The following is a 23,993-nucleotide window of genomic DNA, read 5'->3' on the forward strand; positions in this document are numbered from 1 at the left end:
ATAGGGCTAGAGGTGTTTCAACTTTAACAGCCAGAATGTGCTTTATTAAAAAATCACTATACAGTAAGGCATCATTTCTATTACCACCGGTTGCCCTTCTAAATATTTAACCTCAAGTTGATGTTCATATGTCAGGAGGTCTTGACAATTAGGATACAGCTGATACAGCTGCTCTCTTAATAACAAAAAACACTAGATATGAAATACCTAAGAGTAAACAATATAAGAATTGCTGTTTGACTAAAAGGTTCTCAATTTCAATCAGCAGTATGACCAAGTTTGTGGTGTTTAATAATTATAAAAAAGATTTTATGAAAATCTCAGAAATAAGAAAGTTGCATTAAGTCTTACAGGCATTAAGTCTCGCACTGCTAAAACTACTGAAATCGACTTTAATTTCTGTAAAATATTTTTGAAATGCATCAAATAAGTAGCTGTCTGACTTAATTTAAAGATCTAAAGATATAATTTTCATTTGATGCTTTTGAGATTTTTATTTAGCTGCCATGCATTAGTTTTGTATCGGTGTAAACTAATAATTAATGGAGTTTAACACGTTTCATCAATGTTAGTGTAGTTGAAATTAGCTATTAGTTTGTTGTTAGGAGACCACCTTTGGTTACTACACTATTATTTTAAAATCCATTTATTTACAATGATTTGCGGAGGTATTCAAGGGGTGAGACACGAGCTGTGGATTGTCTAAAAAAATGATGTGTTTCAAACGTTATTGGAATCTGTAAAGTTTTTCAAAATGAGTGGTGTGAATTGTGTGTTGATTTTTACACAGTATTTTTGCATATACTACTTGTACAAAGCATGTAGTTGAGAATATAATACGTAGGTCTACCTCAATCTACATGTATGTAAAACTTTGTTACGAATGAATATGTGTTGTTTTAAAGAGTTGTCTCCCCAGTCAACAACACAGTTGTTGTAGTACGAGTTGTCTTCTCTATTTTTATGGAAAATCCGAAACGCATCCCTTTTGACTATTATAAAAACTATTATTTACAACGTTTCTTTCGAAGGAGGTAAAGCCAGTCTTGAATAGGGCCATTGTTGAGCAGAGCGACTGTTTCATGAAATCAAAAATCTCCATTGCACCCAGTCTATTCGTTTGGTTTCCTTTAAAAGCTAGCAAACGTTTATCATAACTGCATTCTTTTTTTTATTCATAGAGACCAGTTTAATCATGCCATTGGTAAGTTCTGTTCTGTATTTTTTCATATGTTTGTAATCTTAAATGTTTGGCAGCGTATCTCATTATTTTTGACAAAGTAGGCCTACATTTACTTTTTTCCTTGCATAGCAGATGCACCTTTCGGAAGTTAGTCCGCCATATTTTGTTTAAAAGTAACATTGATTTAGTGTTTTATTTTTAAGTGCTCACACAGAATAGCTTTTCTTTACAAAATCTAGTCAAGGCCTTGATTTCGATGATTGTGCCACTAGGTAAATATTAGTAACTGGATTTGCCAGCTTGATCATAGAGATTTATTTTCAAGGATGACATAGTATTGCCCGTTTGTGCGGCTGATTATCAATTCTTGTTACTTTAAGTGTGGTTGATGAGGTTACTACCCAGTTTTTCAATTCATTAGAAAGAATTTTGATGCACGATGAATAAGGCTACCAAACAAAACTAAATTTACTGCCCTGATGCACGCTTGATAAGATATTGGTGTAAAATGAGTTTTTATCTGTTTTTGAATGTCGACTACTTTCATTTAAAGAAACCTTTTTGATGCGCAAACGCCTGGTTTAATCGCAAAATCTGCAACCGTATTATCTTTTTGTTGTGACAGAATATTGGATGAGGCCGCACTTGAGCCTCGCTATCAAAAAGAGTTGAAACTTTATGTAAATAATCACATGATGATGAAGATGGATGAGCTGCTGTCTGGCAAACTAGTCAAGAAGCAAGCCATAAGATCGCTGTGCTGAAAGACTGCCTTGATTGCCGGCTGAATCTGTAGCTAAGGTTTAGACAATGTGTTTATTTGTCTGACTATCAGTTTGTTGCTGGCTAGTGTTCAATCGTCATCTCGATCCCAACCGGTTTCTATAAATGTTCATTTTATAAACATCCAGAAGTGTAGCGTAGTAGTCTCATCATACATTTTCTTGCAGGTCCCTAGAAAATCTCGTAGTCTTGGTGATCAGAGTTTAAGAGGAGCGGCTTGTAGCTCAGCTCTAGTAAGTACCATGATTACGCTAGTAATGCTTATTCATCTTATCAACACTTTTAATCTGATGCGGAAAAGTAGTTACCTACTTTTCAAAAACCAACGACTTTTTGCCCACACAGATTTGATGACTTTGTCCCAAGTTTTTATTAATAAAGCGGGTTAGCTGTCAGTAACATATTTCCCATTGAGTTGCAGCTGAAAATCTCTCTGCACTGCTATTTGTTAAGCTATAACTTCAAACATGTTTCAAGTTATACTCATCACTATACAGACCATTTAAAGAAGCTTGCTCATTAAACCTAATGAACTATCAATATTTGACTATTATAACAATGTAATGACAAATAAATATATAGAATTTTTCTTGTTTAGTGAAAAAATTAAATAACTCATTCAACAATAAATTTAGGATATTCTCCTTATGCAATCAAACTGAATTGATACAGTTCAAGTTTTTAAATGTAGAAACGAATCATCTCTAAAATGATGGATAAAAGTTATAAAAACAAAACATGCAACAACCTTAAGACATAATCATGCTGTTTAAACTTGATAAGATTACATAGTCTATAATTTGGTCTAATCGATTTGCACTGAATATTCAAAGTAGATTTATATAAATTTATTTTTACAGAAGTACTCAAAGAGTGAGACATGTGCTGCAGATGGTTCTATAAGAATGAACTCTGTGTCTCAACTGCTCATGGAGTCCGTTATTCCTCGAGAAGTTCGAGCGGTCATAGTATGTTCATTTATATGCGGTAACCCTACATATCTCACCCACAGTTGTGTGACTGAAACAGTAAAGTGTACTTCCTTTTAAGTCAGAGAGTACATTTGAACGATTTAACATTTTAATTTATGGTCAGGTTTTTTGTTATAAAGTGAAAGCGCTGCACTTATTTTGTAAGTCTATATACATCATCACGTAATTTATAAGTATCTCATAAAAACTGCATTGTCAAAACTTTTATTATATCACAAACTAACTGACAAAATGATTTCTTGATATCAACTCAAGTTTGTGCTATACATTTTACATTTTGTAAGTTGGAATAGAATATGATCTGTACTAGTTTTATAGCTTGGCACTGTATTCCCTTCAACAGTGAGGACTTTATGTAAACTAATTTGTGGTTTTTACACTTATAGAAAGATGCCATTAGAATGGGTACTTTTGGGCAAGAGTATGAACATTTGGTTAGATCGAAGAACTTCTCTAAACTCTCTAACTACCAAATTGATGTGTTGGTGACGAACATGATGGCCAGTCAGAGGTTCATAAAGGTATGTCTGTGTTACTCGTTACTTTTTCGATCGTATGTCTTCGTTCTGTAATTCATACAATTGATTATTAGAGGTTTTTATAATGGTAATCCTTCATGTTATAATAATATGGTTACTCCGCTATTAGTTGTATTTTATGTTAATAATATGTGGTTACAACGGTAGCTATAGTTAAAGTTATTTTAATATCTTGTTAACTGAAAAACCAAACGACTAGACAAGATTTGGTAAAATTACTAGCGCTGGTTACAAGAGTGCTGGCCCATCTTTCTCATTTCTTGAATGGCTAAGTTTCTCCGAATTAAAGGTTTATGTGTAAGAAAATTGATATGAATCTGTTATAGTACTATCATTAGTACATCCATTCAGTACTAGAAGTGTGCACCTCACTTTTACCAATAGTAATACCAACCAAAACACATAAGCCAATACAATTCTTAATTTGCAATAAAATGGAATTTTTGTCCATCAAGTCTCACTGATGTGCTGTCACGAAGATAGTTTTTATTGTTTTCTGTTTTGTACGTATGGGATAGCGTGTAATATCTCTTTTCCAGATCTCTCTAAATAGTCTTCGAACAGATTTGACGCTTTCCTGTATAGCAATTGACTTAATTTCAGTTCTTGATATATTTTTGTGTTACAGGCTGCTTTAAGATGTAGGAAGGCTAAGATATCTGATAGGGGCTTTATTCGTCTAATGAACATCACAACAAGACTGGTACTGGATAGGTTGGTTGAAAGAAAGGCCAGAAACAAATTCAATCAACACGTACATAGGACCATTAGTGACATGTCTCGGAAACAGTGGCTGGCTCTGACGGTGCTGATTAGATCCAGGTATGTTAGACGCGCTTTGATAGCTCACCGATATTTCAATCTGAAAGTATATAAACATACATGAAGCATGAGCAGTGATTCAACTAAATTTTCACCGTGAGATATTTATAGATATCAAGCAAATTTTTATGGCATTAATATACAATATTGTAATTATTGTAACTCAAAACTGTCATATATGTAAAAGCTGGTTTACATATAATCGTATTAAAGATGTAGTTGCGTCAAAAAAGTCAATTAGGACCCATAAAAGGCTAAAACATCAGCTACAATTTGATGCCATTTTTGTCTTTGTAGACCAACCCTGTCCAGATATATATGCGTTTGAATGAGGCCCTCTTTTAAAAAGCTCACGTTCCAGCGGGTGCCTATTTCGTGACGTCACAAGCAAGGTATCTGAAACGAAACCACGAGCAATAAATATGAGGTCGATTCGTTAGCCAATCATGCGTGCGAAATTTTTATATAGGCCGTAATAAATGTTATCACTCGTAAAACGCGTTGTCTGTGATCTCGAAGATTCTCCTAATTAGAGAATTCATTATCATTACGCGTTACAGATTCACCGCGTTTCAACAATTACTAAGCTATACATAGTTTTAAAATGGCTTCAAGTTCGAGCGACCGCTACCCAGAGTTATCTGAGCAACTTTTAGTAAAAGATTAGAGTAGACAGCCTATGGCCAAAGCTGACAGGCGTCAGCAGCGTTTTGCTGCAGAAGAAGACAGAATGGAGGTAAATTAACTTAGAGTCTTCTATACTTGAGTAAATGTAATATTTTTTATAGTCATAAATACATGTACTAATTAATAAACTGATAATTCTTTGCTATCTCCAATCATCGTTTCATAGCTTATCTGCCGTTTTACCTAGCTATAATATTTTTTTCGAGTTTTCTTTGGTAAATTAGAGTCATGATTACAAATTATTTTCACTCGTAGGAAGTGGGTAAAATCGATTGCTCATTGCAAATCTTTAATTTCCAGAACCAAAGCTTCGAATCGTTGGCTTGGCGTACTTGTGCCTTTATTAAATGTTTATTCGTTTTTAAAATTACACTCGCAATCTATTTAACTCCCGATTTGGAAGCTGTCAATAGATACGCTTTAGAATGACATATATTTATTGCATTTTTTTTACTGATTACAGAATGTTTATGTCGTCCCACCAGCCGAAGAAGCTTTGTCAGTGTGGAAACTGCCATAAAGTGGAAAGAGAGACTTGAATGCGTGCTGCGTAAGCCATGATGTTTTGTTTGAGTTTGTTGCAGTAGATGAATTTGTCTTATTGTATCAGCTAATACTATCTGAGTGGCCACGACTTGATGAATATTTTTAATAAAAGTTTTATGCCGAGATGAAAATATTTTTGCTTGTAAAAATTATATAATAAAATAATATTGTTGAAGATAATGCAAAACATGATTTGTAGAATATTGTAGTGAATCGGATATGGTATATGGGTGTCCGCAAAACTGGAGAATGTGAGTTCAAATCCAGTTTGCAGCAGACTTCTCATCCTTAAAACTCTATCCCTGTCTATATTCTTTTCAAAGAGGTGGCTTGCTTATTTCACTTATCTAGTATTCGGTAAGAATACTACTAGTAAAAAACTAGTACGTAGGTAATAGGCGACATAATGTGGGCGGGGCTTATGGGAGGCTGTATATCGTTTGTATGGGTAGCTGCAGAACTGTGCTGATACAAAGACCGCGTTCTACAAAAGTGACTTGACAGAATTACCGTAGACCGGTAGAATTGGTAGTCGGTACCCAAATGTTTACACAACATTTGGAGAAAGTGAGTAGAACAAATTTTCAATTTTCGTTATTTGAGGCCTTTGAAACATTCATAATAATGCATCTGTAGCAGGATTTAAAATTTCATTCTAGCCAACATGAGCAAATACAAAATAAGATTTATGCCAATAGAGCCGCGTAAGACTAGACTTTTATCGCAAATACCCGATGTGAATACGAGAGATAGAGACAGGTTGCCAAACGCGTGACATCATTTTGGGCAAGTCTGGGCACGTTTTGGTGGCCTGAGCGTTTTTACGGTGATCAGATTTTTTTGGTTTTAATCTTCAAATATCTTGGCAATGCGATCGCGTAACACAACAAACAACATATCAACTGATAGAGAAAAAAATGCTTTCTTTTAAGATCAACTTAAATTTGACGCAACTACATCTTTAACAATCACAATTGAGGACTGGTGGAAGACAACTCCACCATTTTGTATATCGATATAGAATATTTACTATTAGAAACAATGGCATTAGAACTCTTCAAACGTGTTACTTTCATTGCGGAAGGAAAACTTTCAGTTTCATTCCTTTCATGTGGTAGAAAAGAAGACATACAAATTAAAATTTAATACGAAGTTCTCTTCGTTTCATGCGTACAAAATTAAAACTATCCAGGCAGTGTTCGTATTCTCAAAAGGTGTGTATTTGTGTAGAGTCGTGACCAGGACACTTCCAGTCTTTCGTCGAAGGAAACTACGGAGACGCTTTCCTCGTGTTTCTGACAATGAGTCTAGTGGTTCAATCCTTTCCTTCTATAATCCTCATTCTGACAGCTCATCGATTTTCTCTGATTCTGGTCTCACCATCACTCATTCATCCTCTGAGGATCGCATGCCCCCTGGTGTGTGTTGCAGTGTTTTTCATTGTTTTGTTTTGTGGGTTTCAGTTAGTTGTTATTTTGTATTGAGCAGCTAACTATTTGTTTAATGTTATTTTCACATAGGGCTTATTTTAGTTTTGATTGTCTAAGCACCGCCCGCACTGCTCGTGATTGGTTGAATGTAATGCGCTCTCTCTGTGTGATTATTTGGGCACAACACATATTCCTGATTGATGTGGCACAACACATACTCCTGATTGGTGTGGCGCAACACATGTTCTTTGTAAAAATTCCCGAATATTTCTCTTTTTTAGTCCCTGAAGATGCATCCGTTATTGTGTTAGAACTCGAGGGTGATGCTCAATTTTGGACATCTCGTAACGATATAATCGGTGTAGACACGAATGACGGGTCCACATATGATCATGAAGAGATCATTGATGATGGTGGTGATTCTTCGGAGTTAGTCTATGATGTACCCAAGGCTTCTCTCACTACTTCCGTACCATCTGATTTCGAACCAAGCACTGTTACAAGAGCAGACGGTAAGATTACAGTTATCCACTAAGAGGGTTACTAGAGTTACAGTATCTCTTACCTGTGTTTTTCTCTACTACATAACCAATCCATTTACTTAGTTCTAATAAATATAGTATATTCTTAATTGATATCCCGCGTCCAAACTGTATAAAGTTTAAGTATTTGTTGTAGTACCCTCTTTTCCAGTCTTTAGTCTTAGTAAAATGTATTTTATTGTTACCGTAAAACTTCTAATTGAACGCCATGGCGCATTATTTTTTAACCTTTCTTCTATGGTGGCGGTCAATTGGCAGCGGCGTTCAAACATAGGCTCGCGGTCTACTTTTCAAATGGCGCGTCAGAAATTTCGGAAGATAATTTTAAGCCCTATTACGGGCGAAGTGAATGTCGCCTATATTTTGCTCTCTTTTTCCAGTTGAGCGATATTAAACCATTTGAATGCGGTAAATCTGCTAACTTACTTTTAACTTGACAAAGATATCTGAATAGCATGCATCGAGAAACTGAGAATTATTTTTACTAGTTGATATCTATTGCTTGCTATTGCCCTGTTATGATATTATAGCCTGTGTCCTTCTTTGCAATTTGTTGGCATTTTTTGTTTTTATTTCATTCTAAATTTGAAGACATATTTTTATTCTATATCTATATTCAACATCGTTGAGTAAAGGCTCATTGCTCTCATTGATATGTTTGCTACAGTTTACTGCCAAAACTAGCTTTTTATGTGCAATAGAAGTGAAGTTATGAGCATCGATCCATTGTAAGCAGGGTTAACATGGCCGCAAGGATGCTATAAAATAACGTGCTATAAATCTGCATATTTATAAGTCTATTTATAAGCCTGCAAAATAATAATCTATCAAATGATACAAATATATATTCATGAACAAGTGACATAAACGAATCATACTTATATTACATGCGGAAACAAAAATTAATGTTTTTAAAAACAAAAATATCTTCATCGTTTGCTCGAAAAGCTGCGTTTTGATTGTTTCTTACGATAGAATGAACATCTTTTAGTTGTCCAATACCTTCCACAATATTTTCTGGCCTGAACTTTTTTCTGTAGGCTACTTCATATACGTAGGCTACTTCAAAGTAGTAAGACCGCAGGAAACAGAGTACTACTACTAGCCTACTACCAGCCCCGCTATTAATTATAGTTATGGTGTTGATTTCAAAGTTTTAAAGAAAAAAATGAAAAGCTTTGGAATTGGACAACGAAAGAATTAATTGTTATTGATATAAACAATTCATTATTAATACGATTTTGTGGACACTTTTTTCTACTGGTCAGTTGGTATTATGGGCTCGTAAAGATCAAGCAGTGTCAGTGGGTGTCAAATGGAGGTGGCGCTCAATTGGAGAGTAGCGGTCTAATTTTCAACCCTTCTCTCAGAGTGGCGGCCAATCGAAGGTGGCGTTCAAATCGAGATAGCGTTCATTTAGAGGTTTTACGGTATCTTCATTACTTTTATACTTGAAGGAATTTTTGTTGTTTTATCTTATAGTTAGTAGCTGAATGTTTATTGTTTTTATTAATATAATTGTACTAAATATTATGACGCACCTCAATCTGTAATATATTCTATATAACTACTAAGTCTTTAGAGAGAGTTTAGTAATCTCTTTGTCTCATTACTAGGTATAATAGTTCCTTTATAATTTCTGTTCATTTCATAGTTGCTGGGAGAAAAAGGAAGTCGTGTTCACCTGTTAGTGATGGTGCAGCAAAGCGCAGCAGAATCTTGACACTCTCTGGTATGTTTGTATTTTAACAATCATAGTTATGATATAACGCCCATGATAGACAGTCGATCCCCGCTTCTTCAGACCTCTCTTCCCAATACTTTCAAATGCCCTGACAACATCTTGTAACGGATGATTATCCGATGCGGCTGTGTCTCTCCAAAGAGTGTTGTACCGTAATTTTTGTTTGTTATCTTTATTGCTATTATATGCATGAGACAATAATGGCTGTTTTACATACAATGTGGTACTGTACAGTACTGAAGTTTTTATGTTTTGGCTTTTTGATATCGGGACATGGACAGGTCTGTATTAGTCTGATTAAACAAGGGTCAACTCTAGACAGCGTTGTTGTATACGGTTGATTTTAAGCTATATTTTTACTATTGAAAAAAACCTAAAAGATTGGAGATGCCAGCACTACCGGGAACTTGGGCTGTAAAACCTCAGTATAAACAGGAGAATTATTTGCGCTTTCAGCAAGATTATTCTGTATAATTATGAATTAATGAGAGCATCTAGTAATCTCTTTGTCTCATTAATATGTGGAGGTGGATATTAGTTCAATTATAATTTGTGTTCATTTTATAGTTGCTGAGAGAAAAAGGAAATCGTGCTCACCTGTTAGTGATGGAGACGTAAAGCGTAGCAGAATCATGACACTGTCCAGTATGTTTGTGTTTTAACTAAAAGAGGCGTACAATGCCTGGGATTAGTTAGCGTGTCTGTCTCCCGTTAACATAATCTTTGTTTGTACTTGTGGAACTATCAAAATCTTGAGATGCCAGCGCTATTGGGAACGCAGGAATCATGAAAGATTTTATTGCGTAAAACGTGTAGCGTGTGTCTTTGTTATTCAGCTTCTGTCCTTGTTGAATACAGGTGGAAGGGATGGATCATGATTAAACCTCCTCAGCAATATCCACACGGCTGAAACACAAAGCGTCAACTGAAAAGATGATGAGGGAAAGTTATAATATCGAGTGCATACCTAGAGTTGGTGGTTCAAGTGACGGCAGTCTAGTTGAAGTCGTCTGTCATCTCCTTTTCACGTAAAAGACATGGCTGAGTCATAGCAAGATAATGAGTCATTCTTTATATGGACCTGAGGTTAACAGTTGATACATAGAGTGTACACGGTCAGGAGATCTATTTAACAATATCTGTGTGTACCATGTTCTATATTCCCATATGCATTACATGTTCAATATTTATTCCTTGTATACTAAGGTAGTAGTTAGTTACTAAATATATTATATTGTTAACTGTTATAACAATCGCTTCATTCTTCACCATTTTCGACAGTGATTTGTCATACGAAATATTGAGCTAAGTGTTGATGAACAAAGATTATTAACTTGATAAACACAAAGGCTACATGTTCAGTTATGAACTCAAAGTACAGAACTGTTGCATGTGTTTATCTACAAAACCTACTGATCCAGTAAGTTCCTCAAACTTGTCAATTACTTGGAATCCCATATAGCACTCAGTTAGGTTGAATTTACCTTTTTATAAATCTGGTCCTATGGAGCTGGTCAATGATACGGTGTTGATTCATTTGATACAACCGGGCAAGTGTTCATCTTATTATGTATATAAAAGTTTTGTACATTTGTCTGACCTACATACTTTAGTGTATCAGCACCGAACAAGCACTTTCTTTGTCTCAGCTCACTACATACTGTAGGACTATTGTGCTATGATAGCCTATTAACCTGACACAACTGAGGTCTACCAGAGTGAATGGCCATTAGATACCATAGCCTGAATTTCCGCTGCATGATTACTGAGTTGTTACCAAATGTTATAGCCAGACTTTGTCTTTCGATAGCCTAAGAATCTTGCCCCCCAAAAAGACCGCTCTAATAGAGTATAAAGCACAGACTGTCTGCTCCATAATTGCTTGATGCAATAATAAGTTAACGTCTATGGTAACAAAGATGTTTCCTAACAAAGAGCTTTTTTAACACACTGTTCATTCAGTTAGAGAAAGGGAGAAACTGAAAGTGTACATCCGATTCAGAGTATATTTCATGATGATACGCCGTCCAAGATGGATTTCCAAATGTCAAGTATATTTGTGATGTCAAAATTTCAAGTTGCAAATAATAAAAATACAATGTAATGTGTTAGTATTAGAGCTGGAACGAGACCGAGGAATGCAGGGTCGGACCAGACTCGGTGTCAGCAATGAGGGCTAACATCGGCGAGTCAACACTCGCGATTTTTATTCATTTAAGGTTAAGAGATAGTTCTATTACAGCCTAATGTTGTGACATCAATAACCTAAGATAAAAGAACCCATTATCACACCAATCATTATATTTTGTGGCTTGGTTTATAGATGCAATCTACAATTTATGGCTAGACATTGGTGGATTAGTGTTATTCAATGGGTAATAGATTAATGGCATGACTTTGGCTAGAATGTTTTTACTCCAGATTTTATTTTCAACTCTGCTATTATAATCAACAAGAAGAGATTAGTTGGGAAATACTTTACAAATATAGAAATAGATAACCCAGCATAGTGGAAAGCAAAAATCCATCACTTCCCTATAACTTCTGGTATTAGTGAAAGAAACTCAAATTAAAAACAATGGTAGATGATACCAGAATATTTTGAAATCATGAGCCATCAGGGCTTTATTTACCCCTCCCCTGTCCTTTCCCCTCTCTCTTTTCCACTTCAGGGGAAACTAACTTGGTCTTTCCTTTTTCTAACTGGCTTTTTCATGAACTCCCAGACCACCGACATGTTGATTACTTCTTGCCAAAAACGTTGTGAAACCTATAGTCCAAAGACTATTGTCGTAGACATAAAACTATCGTCTTGATTCACCTCGTTTTATTTCGCCTAGTCCTTGTACAATTGTACACCTCTGTACATTGGAAATACAGCAACTTACAAAATAAATCATATCATGCATGCAGCAGACTCAAATATTGGCATACGGGGACCATAATACCGTGATACACCCATGCATCAACTACTACACCTAATTAACTACATAATTTATATAATGAAAACTTCAACAAGTTGACTATTTTTAAATTCACACCCACTCTATCAGTTGATTAATCTTAACTTCATTCTACTTTTAAATTTCTAACTAAAATCAGCAGATAAACTTATTAGTTTAAATATGGCTGACTGTTGATTCCTTGCTATAGCAACATAACACAGTCTGCAATTATGATTTTTGTTTATAATTTCCTTAAGGATGTATACTTTGTTTGCCGCAAGCGGAATCTGAGCATTTATAAATGCACTGTCAAACAACGAACAACACTGTGATAGTGCTAGAGGTGTTTTAACTTTAACAGCCAAAAATGTGCTTCATTAAAAAATTCACTCTACAGTAACGCATCATACCTATTACCACTGATTGCCCTTCTAAATAGTTAACCTCAAGTTGATGTTCATATGTCAGGAGGTCTTGACAATTAGGATACAGCAGATACAGCTGATACAGCTGCTCTCTTAATAACAAAGACCACTAGATACGAAATACCTAAAAGTAAACAAAATAAGAATTTCTGTCTGACTGAAAGGTTCTCAATTTCAATCAGCAGTATGACCAAGTTTGTGGTATTTAATAATTATAAAAAAGATTTTATGAAAATCTCAGAAATAAGAAAGTTGCATTAAGTCTTACAGGCATTAAGTCTCGCACTGCTAAAACTACTGAAATCGACTTTAATTCCTATAAAATATTTTTGAAATGCATCAAATAAGTAGCTGTCTGACTTCATTTGAAGATCTAAAGATATAATTTTCATTTGATGCTTTTGAGATTTTTATTGAGCTGCCATACATTAGTTTTGTATCGGTGTAAACTAATAATTAATTGAGTTTAACACGTTTAATCAATGTTAGTGTAATTGAAATTAGCTATTAGTTTGTTGTTAGCAAACGGCATTTAGTCACCACACAATTATTTCAAAATACATTTATTTACAATGATTTGCAAAGGTATTCAAGGGGTGAGACATGAGCTGTGGATTGTCTAAAAAAATGATCTGTCTCAAACGTTATTGGAATCTGTAAAGTTTTTCAAAATGAGTGGTCAGATTGTGTGTTGATTTTTACACAGTATTTTTGCATATATATACTACATGAACAAATCATGTAGTTGAGAATATAATAGGTCTACCTCAATCTACATGTATGTAAAACTTTGTTATTAACGAATATGTGATGTTTCAAAGAGTTGTCTCCCCAGTCAACAACACAGCTGTTGTAGTAAGAGTTGTCTTCTCTATTTTTATAGAAAATCCAAAACGCATCCCTTTTGATTATTATAAAAACTATTGTTTACAACGTTTCTTTGAAAGGAGGTAAAGCCAGTCTTGAATAGTGCCATTGTTGAGCAGAGCGACTGTTTCATGAGTCAAAATTCTCAATTGCACCCAGTCTATTCGTTTGGTTTTCTTTAAAAGCTAGCAAACGTTTATCATACCGCATTCTTTTATTCATAGAGACCAGTTCAATCATGCCATTGGTAAGTTTTGTTCTGTATTCTTTCATATGTTTGTAATCTTAAATGTTTGGCAGCATATCTCGTTATTTTTTGCCAAAGTAGGCTTACATTTGCTTTTTTCTTTGCATAGCAGATGCACCTTCCAGAAGTTAGTCCGCCATATTTTGTTTAAAAGTAACATTGATTTGGTGTTTTATTTTTTAAATGCTCACACAGAATAGCTTTTCACAAAATCTAGTCAAGGCCTTGAATTCGATGATTGTGCCACTAGGTAAATATTAGCAACTGGATTTGTCAGCTTGATCATAGAGATTCATTTTCAAGGATGACATAGTATTGCCCGTTTGTGCGGCTGATTATCAATTCTTGTTACTTTAAGTGTGGTTGATGAGGTTACTACCTAGTTTTTCAATTCATTAGAAAGAATTTTGATGCACGATGAATAGGGCTACCAAACAAAACTAAATTTACTGCCCTTGATAAGCTATTGGTGTAAAATAAATTTTTATCTGGTTTTGAATGTTTACTACTTTCATTTAAAGAAACCTTTTTGACGCGCAAACACCTGGTTTAATCGCAAAATCTGCAACCATATTATCTTTTTGTTGTGACAGAATATTGGATGAGGCCGCACTTGAGCCTCGCTATCAAAAAGAGTTGAACCTTTATGTAAATAATCACATGATGATGAAGATGGATGAGCTGCTGTCTGGCAAACTAGTCAAGAAGCAAGCCATAAGATCGCTGTGCTGAAAGACTGCCTTGACTGCCGGCTGAATCTGTAGCTAAGGTTTAGACAATGTGTTTATTTGTCTGACTATCAGTTTGTTGCTGGCTAGTGTTCAATCGTCATCTCGATCCCAACCGGTTTCTATAAATGTTCATTTTATAAACATCCAGAAGTGTAGCGTAGTAGTCTCGTCATACATTTTCTTGCAGGTCCCTAGAAAATCTCGTAGTCTTGGTGATCAGAGTTTAAGAGGAGCGGCTTGTAGCTCAGCTCTAGTAAGTACCATGATTACGCTAGTAATGCTTATTCATCTTTTCAACACTTTTAATCTGATGCGGAAAAGTGGTTACCTACTTTTCAAAAACCAACGATTTTTTACCCACACAGATTTGATGATTTTGTCCCAAGTTTTTCTTAATAAAGCGGGTTAGCTGTCAGTAACATATTTCCCATTGAGGTGCAGCTGAAAATCTCTTTGCACTGCTATTTGTTAAGCTCTAACTTCAAACACGTTTCAAGTTATTCTCATCGCTATACAGACCATTTAAAGAAGCTTGCTCATTAAACCTAATGCACTATCAATATTTGGCTATTATAACAATGCAATGACAAATAAATATATAGAATTTCAGGTTTAGTGAAAAAATTAAATAACTCATTCAACAATAAATTTAGGATATTCTCCTTATGCAATCAAACAAAATTGATACAGTTTAAGTTGTTAAATGTAGAAACGAATTATCTCTAAAATGATGGATAAAAGTTATAAAAACAAAACATGCAACAACCTTGAGACATAATCATGCTGTTTAAACTTGATAAGATTACATAGTCTATAATTTGGTCTAATCGATTTGCACTGAATATTCAAAGTAGATTTATATAAATTTATTTTTACAGAAGTACTCGAAGAGTGAGACATGTGCTGCAGATGGTTCTATAAGAATGAACTCTGTGTCTCAACTGCTCATGGAGTCTGTTATTCCCCGAGAAGTTCGAGCGGTCATAGTATGTTCATTTATATGCGGTAACCCTACATATCCCACCCACAGTTGTGTGACTAAAACAGTAAAGTGTACTTCCTTTTAAGTCAGAGAGTACATTCGAACGATTTCACTTTTCAATTTATGGTCAGGTTTTTTGTTATAAAGTGAAAGCACTGCACTCATTTTGTAAGTCTATATACATCATCACGTAATTTATAATTAGCTCATAAAAATTGCATTGTCAAAACTTTTATTATATCACAAACTAACTGACAAAATGATTTCTTGATATCAACTCAAGTTTGTGCTATACATTTTACATTTTGTAAGTTGGAATAGAATATGATCTGTACTAGTTTTATAACAGCACTGTATTCCCTTCAACGGTGAGGACTTTATGTAAACTAATTTGTGGTTTTTACACTTACAGAAAGATGCCATTAGAATGGGTACTTTTGGGCAAGAGTATGAACATTTGGTTAGATCGAAGAACTTCTCTAAACTCTCTAACTACCAAATTGATGTGTTGGTGACGAACATGATGGCTAGTCAGAGGTTCATAAAGGTATGTCTGTGTTACTCGTTACTCTTTGGATCGTATGTCTTCGTTCTGTAATTCATATAATTGATTATTAGAGGTTTTTATAAGGATAATCCTTCATGTTATAATTATATGGTTACTCCGCTATTAGTTGTATTTTATGTTAATAATATGTGGTTACAACGGTGGCTATAGTTCAAGTTATTTTAATATCTTGTTAACTGAAAAACCAAACGACTAGACAAGATTTGGTAGAATTACTAGTAGAGATGCCCCGATTCTAAATTCTCCAGCCGATTCAGATACCGATCCGATATACCGATCCTAATTGAAAAATAATCCGATTCAGATACCGATTCAGATCTTTTGTGTTGCATAGATAGTAGCTCATTTTATTATACAAATACAAACATAATGCAAAGAAATCATGAATATTATTGTATTTATTTGTTTGCATTTATGGAAAAAAATATATACATATTCACATACTGACATACCGTGCATGTAATAACAAAACAGTCCATGTTTCTTGTAATTTGTAAATAAAGGTAATTACTGTTAGTGGTACAGTTATATCTGTGATAACGAAGTCCCTCTTCTATTGTTGGATGAACTGCTGTGCCTGTACAAGTTTAGAGCAAATCAATGTTTCTTTTAAAAACCGTTAGTGATTCAATTATCTCAGTAAGACGTCTCTTTTCTTCTATCATTATCAATGTAGCCGAGCGTACTGAAGGGGGATTCCCTTGCAACAGATGTTGGAGGACAGGCTACATACCGATACGCCACTGGGGTTACCGTTTTTTGTACAATACACACGATCCATTGTATCGTCAGGATCAAGAGAGTGATGGATAACTTTATGCGTCAACTGTTTAAATTACTTTCGTAATGCTAGTAAATAGAAATATTACACCGCGTTCTTGTTTCCCAATTTTGTTATCCTGTTCGTGATTGCTTGCAATAAAACCTATCGCTGTAATTGGGAAATATCACACTTTTTGTTTACGTTCTGGCTAAAAAGTTTCCTTCGCTGTGTTGATCAGGCTATAGACATGAAATAAATTGTGTGGCAGGCCTGAAATTCATTAAGTAAAAGTAAGAAGCTTACAGCTGATGATTTTTTTTATTAGTATAGCAGGCTAAAATACAGTTTTCTGCTAAATGGTTGATCTGTAAAAAGTATCGGAAGGTTCAGATTTTTTAAGAAAAGATCGGCCGATACCGATTCAGATACTTGACACTCATATCGGCACCGATACCGATTCCGATACCAAAATCGGGGCAACTCTAATTACTAGCGCTGGTTACAAGAGTGCTGGCCCATCTTTCTCATTTCTTGAATGGCTAAGTTTCTCCGAATTAAAGGTTTATGTGTAAGAAAATTGATATGAATCTGTTATAGTACTATCATTAGTACATCCATTCAGTACTAGAAGTGTGCACCTCACTTTTACCAATAGAAATACCAACCTAAACACATAAGCCAATACAATTCTTAATTTGCAATAAAATGGAATTTTTGTCCATCAAGTCTCACTGATGTGCTGTCACGAAGATAGTTTTTATAGTTTTCTGTTTTGTACGTATGGGATAGTGTGTAATATCTCTCTTCCAGATCTCTCTAAACAGTCTTCGAACAGATTTGACTTTCTCTTGTATAGCAATTGAATTAATTTCAGTTCTTGATATATTTTTGTGTTACAGGCTGCTTTAAGATGTAGGAAGGCTAAGATATCTGATAGGGGCTTTATTCGTCTAATGAACATCACAACAAGACTGGTACTGGATAGGTTGGTTGAAAGAAAGGCCAGAAACAAATTCAATCAACACGTACATAGGACCATTAGTGACATGTCTAGGAAACAGTGGCTGGCTCTGACGGTGCTGATTAGATCCAGGTATGTTAGACGCGCTTTGATAGCTCACAGATATTTCAATCTGAAAGTATATAAACATACATGAAGTATGAGCAGTGATTCAACTAAATTTTCACCGTGAGATATTTATAGATATCAAGCAAATTTTTATGGCGTTAATATACAATATTGTAATTATTGTAACTCAAAACTGTCATATATGTAAAAGCTGGTTTACATATAATCGTAATAACAATCACAATTGAGGACTGGTGGAAGACAACTCCACCATTTTGTATATCGATATAGAATATTTACTGTTAGAAACAATGGCATTAGAACTCTTCAAACTTGTTACTTTCATTGCGGAAGGAAAACTTTCAGTTTCATTCCTTTCATTTCCTTCCTTCCTCTTTGTTTCATGCGTACAAAATTGAAACTATCCTGGCAGTGTTCGTATTCTCAAAAGGTGTGTATTTGTGTAGAGTCATGACCAGGACACTTCCAGTCTTTCGTCGAAGGAAACTACGGAGAGGCTTTCCTCGTGTTACTGACAATGAGTCTAGTGGTTCAATCCTTTCCTTCTATAATCCTCATTCTGACAGCTCATCGATTTTCTCCGATTCTGGTCTCACCATCACTCATTCATCCTCTGAGGATCGCATTCCCCCTGGTGTGTGTTGCAGTGTTTTTTATTGTTTTGTGGGTTTCAATTAGTTGTTAGTTTATATTGAGCAGCTAACTATTTGTTTAATGTTATTTTCACATAGGGTTCATTTTAGTTTTGATTGGCTAAGCACAGCGCGCACTGCTTGTGATTGGTTGAATGTAATGTTGTGCTGGGCACGAGTACTTCTTGGTCAACGGGTTTAAACCCGACCCCTTCTGTTCGGGCTTTTCGAGTATCGGGTAACTAGTAGTGCTAGGCTCGGGTATTTCTTTGCCTACAGGTTTTTCGGGTATCGGGTTTGTTGATATGGATTTTATGTTTAAATTTTCTAAACAGATATATCTTCAAATTTACAAAGCAATTATGTTTCTTTTCAATTTATTTATCATTTTATAGTTTTTATCGACTGACATTCGTACTCGCAGGGTTAACAGGCGGATTGTTAAACAGTCAAGACAGTCTGGGGCCACAGGGAATTTTCGTGTCAACAAGTGGCAGAAGATAGGGTTTATGGTAGCTTAATACTTAAGCATGTTCTATGGACCTCTCTGATTTTGTGTAGATGGTGCTCCAAATCTCATAAAAACTTTACATTATCGGCTTTTTCCGTTAGTAAGGCTTGTTGGCTTAGTAGAACTTGGTTATAATAAATTATGTAATCTGTAATAGCTAGCGGTAGTAATCAATTTAAACAGAGTTATTAAATTTTCACTGCTACTACCAACGCTAGTGACAGTTTCTAACAAGGCGATAGCGGAAACAGACTAAGGACCTATGTGTTATCGGTGAAAGCAAACACGCGCCGTTTTAAAAAAGGCATAGATTTGTTTACGAAGCTGATTTGGATAATTGCGCAAATAAAATCTGATTGAAGTATTAAATTTTCTACTCACCTTTTAATGACAAGTAATCACTGCTTGACTACAATATCTCCGGTAGGTATGGTAAATAAGGTATGAGATGCTTTATTCTATCTATTAAATTAAAGACTCGTTATACCCCATTGTCATGCCTCCTTAGCAAAAATGACACAGAAATGCCCTGTGGCCCCAGACTAAGAGCGCAGGGTGCAATAGACCGAGTTTTTGTTCACACTACCCGAAGGATCCGTGTACCAAAACCCGAACTCGAAAGTCAAAACCCGAACCCGAAGGACCGTAATACCCGAAATCTCTTTTACCCGATACTCGAGAGAAGATAAACCCGCGGGTTCAACGAGTATTACTACCCGTGCCCAGCACTAATGTAATGCGCTCTCTCTGTGATTAGTTGAGCGCAACACATACTCCTGATTGGTGTGGCGCAACACATATTCCTGATTGGTGTGGCGCAACACATTGCGCCACACCAATGTGTGATTGTTCTTTGTAAAAATTTCCGAATATTTCTCTTTTTTAGTCCCTGAAGACGCATCCATTATTGTGTTAGAACTCGAGGGTGATGCTCAATTTTGGACATCTCGTAACGATATAATCGGTGTAGACATGAATGACGGGTCCACATATGATCATGAAGAGATCATTGATGATGGTGGTGATTCTTCGGAGTTAGTCTATGATGTACCCAAGGCTTCTCTCACTACTTCCGTACCATCTGATTTCGAACCAAGCACTGTTACAAGAGCAGACGGTAAGATTACAGTTATCCACTAAGGGGGTTACTAGAGTTACCCCCTTAGTGTAAAAATTGAACAGTTAATCGCAGCCACACGAGACCGCCGTAGTTTGGATTCTCTTTCCAAAACGGCTCAATTGGGACGTACCCTACAGGATGAAAGTATTCGTTGGTTATAAAAATTTGCGATTTCGCGAACAGTCAATTCCGCGAATCATTAAATTTCGTGAATAATTAGTTCTATATTTAATCACAAGGAAGAATGACTACTGCATCAAATTAAAAACTAGCCGCTAGGCTAGTTTTTTAAATAAATACTAAACGTAGTTGAGCTCCAAAACATTTTTAAAATCATCGCCTGGGCTTTGAGCTAACACCGTTGCCAATGCATCACATTTCTTTACAAAATTATTCAAGGTTGTCACAAGATATGCAGAATGGCGTCATCGCAAAAATAGCCGCTAGGCAGAAGTACTAATTGTAGCCGAGTTCCAAAACTTCTTTAAAATCATCGCCGGGCTTTGAATTTTATTGCCATTGCATCAAACTTTGCAAAATTATTCAAGGTTTTCACAAGTTATTCGGCATGGCTTCGTCATCGCAAAAAATTTCTCCTAATCTTTTTACATTGAAATCAACTCCTATCTCTAATACCGAAGTTGAGGACGATAATGATGCCGATCTGGACATTATGGTATGTATTTGATTTGCAATGCAGATACGTTTTTCAATAATTAACTGCGTTAGTTAATTCTTTTGTTTAAAAACTGATCGCTTTCAATAAATACTTCAGCTATTGTTTTTTACTTTCTTAACACTTATTAATATTTTTTCTTTTTTGTGTTTACTGCAGATTGAGAATAAAACAACCTACTCCGATTACGAAAACTAGAGACAAGTAGTAATATTCATCAAGGCAGGAATATTGGCAGAGAAGCAATCAGTCAACCTAGACCCTTTCATCGACAACAACTCCTTGATATCGCTGCAGCAAACATGATTAAATTATATATTTTATTTCATGTATTGATATATAATAATTTATTACAAACTTGAGTGTACAATAAAATATTTCAAATACAAATAGAATTTTACAAACGATGAATGGAGTAAATATAAACAGTTTAGTCCACATGGCGGTTGTCTAGCAATGAAATTAAACTGGTACTGTTGATAAGTGAATACTAGCGTGTAAAGGTGCTCTCTAACTAGTTATTTTGGTAATAGCAGCTCTGTCGCTGTCACTGTCTTGGGTCGATGTTAAAGGCAATTCTCTCGCTATTACATGACTAGTAAGGAAGTTATCATCAAAACTCTCCTCGTGGCTTACTATTGCAAAGTTCTGCCGGTTGGCCAAAGGTTTGTGCTCTTAAAGGCGTTTTTGTTCTTTTTTTAAAAACATAAATTCTCCTCGTTAGCAGCTGTGGTCACTTCTACCTCAATTTCAAGACCTTCCTGAGTGATTGGTGTTTCTTCTAAGAATGACATCTACCACCCTTGCAGTCATTATGCATCCGTGTATGATGAAAGATCTCTCTCACACTAAAACAAATAATGAAGCGGTAAGGACGGGAAAAATAAATATTGCGTTTTACCGAAGAACCAAGTAAAATTAAACTAATTTAGTAAATGGTTTTGAACAAACTCATTACTTACCACAAATTGTTGGTTCATCAAAGGCCTCCAAATCTATGAACATTCGTGAAAACCTCTGAATGCAGGAAAAAAGTTATAGCTTAGCACGATCGACCCGTAGTTGGAAGCTAAATAGAAAACGAAACACGCAATGTGCGCATGCGTAGGGTTAACTCTAATGCTAGACATAATAGAGTTAACTCTTCATAGAAAGGGACAGTTTCAGCCGTGAATAAATTAATCCGCGAATATGCATGAAATGGCAATTTTCGGGAAATTTAACTCCGCGAATAAATTCATCCTGTAGGGTAGTTGTTACAAGATGGTTTCTGTTTACACTTTCATGCAACCTCATTCGCCCAAATATTTTCACAAATATACTTCACGCATTCAATAAAACAATGTCTATTGTTCTTACGCGTCTATTTTCTCGTCGTTGTAATGCTGTCACTTTTAGCACTGATATCTTATAACTTACCGTAAAAATTCGTTAAATTTTTTAACCTTAGCTCGAAGGTGTACATATCATTGTCTGATAATCATGATGAGCCTGTTGGTCACCTGTGGTAATCAAAAAGTGCTGCAGAAATTAGTTGCGAAGTATTGGGTCACATGATCACATGATCACATTACAACTTGACGATTGGATCAAACCAAAACAAAACTGTAATGTAGCGAGCATCTATATTTGATACCGGGTCATCGGTAAACTCCGAAATGTATGTCATAAACTAGTGCTACGATAAGTTTTATATTGAACTTTGTATTGGCCTTTCAATTCACGTGAGAACATCACGTGTCAAGACAATAACCAAATGTCATGACTGCGTCGGAGAATTAAACAGATTCCAATCTACAGCGGCTTTTCGTTTTTGAGCTTTTAGGAGCTTGTAATCACATTTCCTCATATTTGGCACCTACAACACAACAGACTAAGACATGGTGAATCTTTTGATACCAAATAACTGTAATGTGAATTTTGTTGCAAGTCAACTTTTAATATGTGGAGGTGGATATTAGTTCAATTATGATTTGTGTTCATTTTATAGCTGCTGGGAGAAAAAGGAGATCGTGCCCACCTGTTAGTGATGGAGACGTAAAGCGTAGGAGAAACATGACACTGTCTGGTATGTTTGTATTTTAACTAAAAGAGGTATACAATAATGCCTGTGATTCGGTAGCATTGCTGTCTCCAGTTAACTTAAACCATAACTGTCATGTACAACTTTTATCGTATTTACTAGGTAAATCAGACACGCTGATTCCGATTTTGTACTCAAAATAAAGATTAGTCCACTAACTTTCAGAGTAATGAATGTTTTATTACAGCGTTTTAATATCGGTCTCGAAAACAACACGAACGGCACAACAAGCTCCATCCATAAATACGTGATGTAACCTAGGTTTTTAGGCACAAAATCACATAGGGATGTTTAGACCGATTTATAATAATAGAGATGGGTGTTTTAAAATCCATTAATATCTAAATTCAGCCTTAAAGATAATCTATCTTTTCTGAAAGGTAGATAAGCTATTGCATATTTGAAAAGGCGCGATGATAACGCTAGCTTGTGATTAAACCACGCATTTTGAGCTTATTCTTCTCGGCGTTCAGCCTATTTAAACATCATGTAACAAGCTACGAGCAACTTTAGATAGTTTATATACCTTTCATAAAAGACAGATTGTTTTACAGGCTGGATTTAGATAATAATGGGTTTTAAGACACCCATCTCTATTATTCTAAATCGGACTAAACATTCCTAACTTCCGTTCCTGAAAAAGCTAGGTTTCGTCACATATTTATGGGCGGAGCTTGTAATGCCGATTGTGTTGTTTTCGCAACGGATATTGAAACGCTTTAAAAAAGCCTAAATGACTTTGATGGTTAGTGGACCAAACTTTATTTTGAGTACAAAATCGGAATCAGCGTGGCTGATTTACCTAGAAACTACGATAAAAGTTGTATGTGACAGTTATGATTTAATCTTTGTTTGTACTTGTGGAACGATCAAAATCTTGAGATGCCAGCGCTATTGGGAACGCAAGAATCATGAAACATTTTATTGCATAAAACGTGTAGCGTATGTCTTTGTTATTCAGCTTCTGTCCTTGTTGAATACAGGTGGAAGGGATGGATCATGATTAAACCTCCTCAGCAATATCCACACGGCTGAAACACAAAGCGTCAACTGAAAAGATGATGAGAGAAAGTTATAATATCGAG

The 23,993-nt window shown here is 35.4% G+C and overlaps 1 protein-coding gene across 1 annotated transcript; it reads left to right on the top strand.

The window, feature by feature from the left end:
• Positions 1-1,195: 1,195 nt before the first annotated feature.
• Positions 1,196-10,426, top strand: LOC137394184 (uncharacterized). Its single transcript, XM_068080905.1, has 10 exons — positions 1,196-1,204; positions 2,134-2,199; positions 2,827-2,934; positions 3,345-3,479; positions 4,126-4,319; positions 6,783-6,970; positions 7,264-7,494; positions 9,179-9,256; positions 9,836-9,913; positions 10,127-10,426. The coding sequence occupies exons 1-10, from the start codon at positions 1,196-1,198 to the stop codon at positions 10,144-10,146; spliced, it is 1,107 nt and encodes a 368-aa protein (XP_067937006.1). The 3' UTR covers positions 10,147-10,426.
• Positions 10,427-23,993: the final 13,567 nt, after the last annotated feature.

The sequence above is a fragment of the Watersipora subatra genome, chromosome 4, assembly GCF_963576615.1.
Source record: "Watersipora subatra chromosome 4, tzWatSuba1.1, whole genome shotgun sequence".
Taxonomy (NCBI): domain Eukaryota; kingdom Metazoa; phylum Bryozoa; class Gymnolaemata; order Cheilostomatida; family Watersiporidae; genus Watersipora; species Watersipora subatra.

What these genes read in the sequence shown, in the direction of transcription:
- LOC137394184 (XM_068080905.1), top strand. An exon ending in CACTGTTACAAGAGCAGACG is followed by an intron (nt 7,495 to 9,178) that starts GTAAGATTACAG and finishes TTCATTTCATAG; the next exon opens with TTGCTGGGAGAAAAAGGAAG. An exon ending in CAGAATCATGACACTGTCCA is followed by an intron (nt 9,914 to 10,126) that starts GTATGTTTGTGT and finishes TGTTGAATACAG; the next exon opens with GTGGAAGGGATGGATCATGA.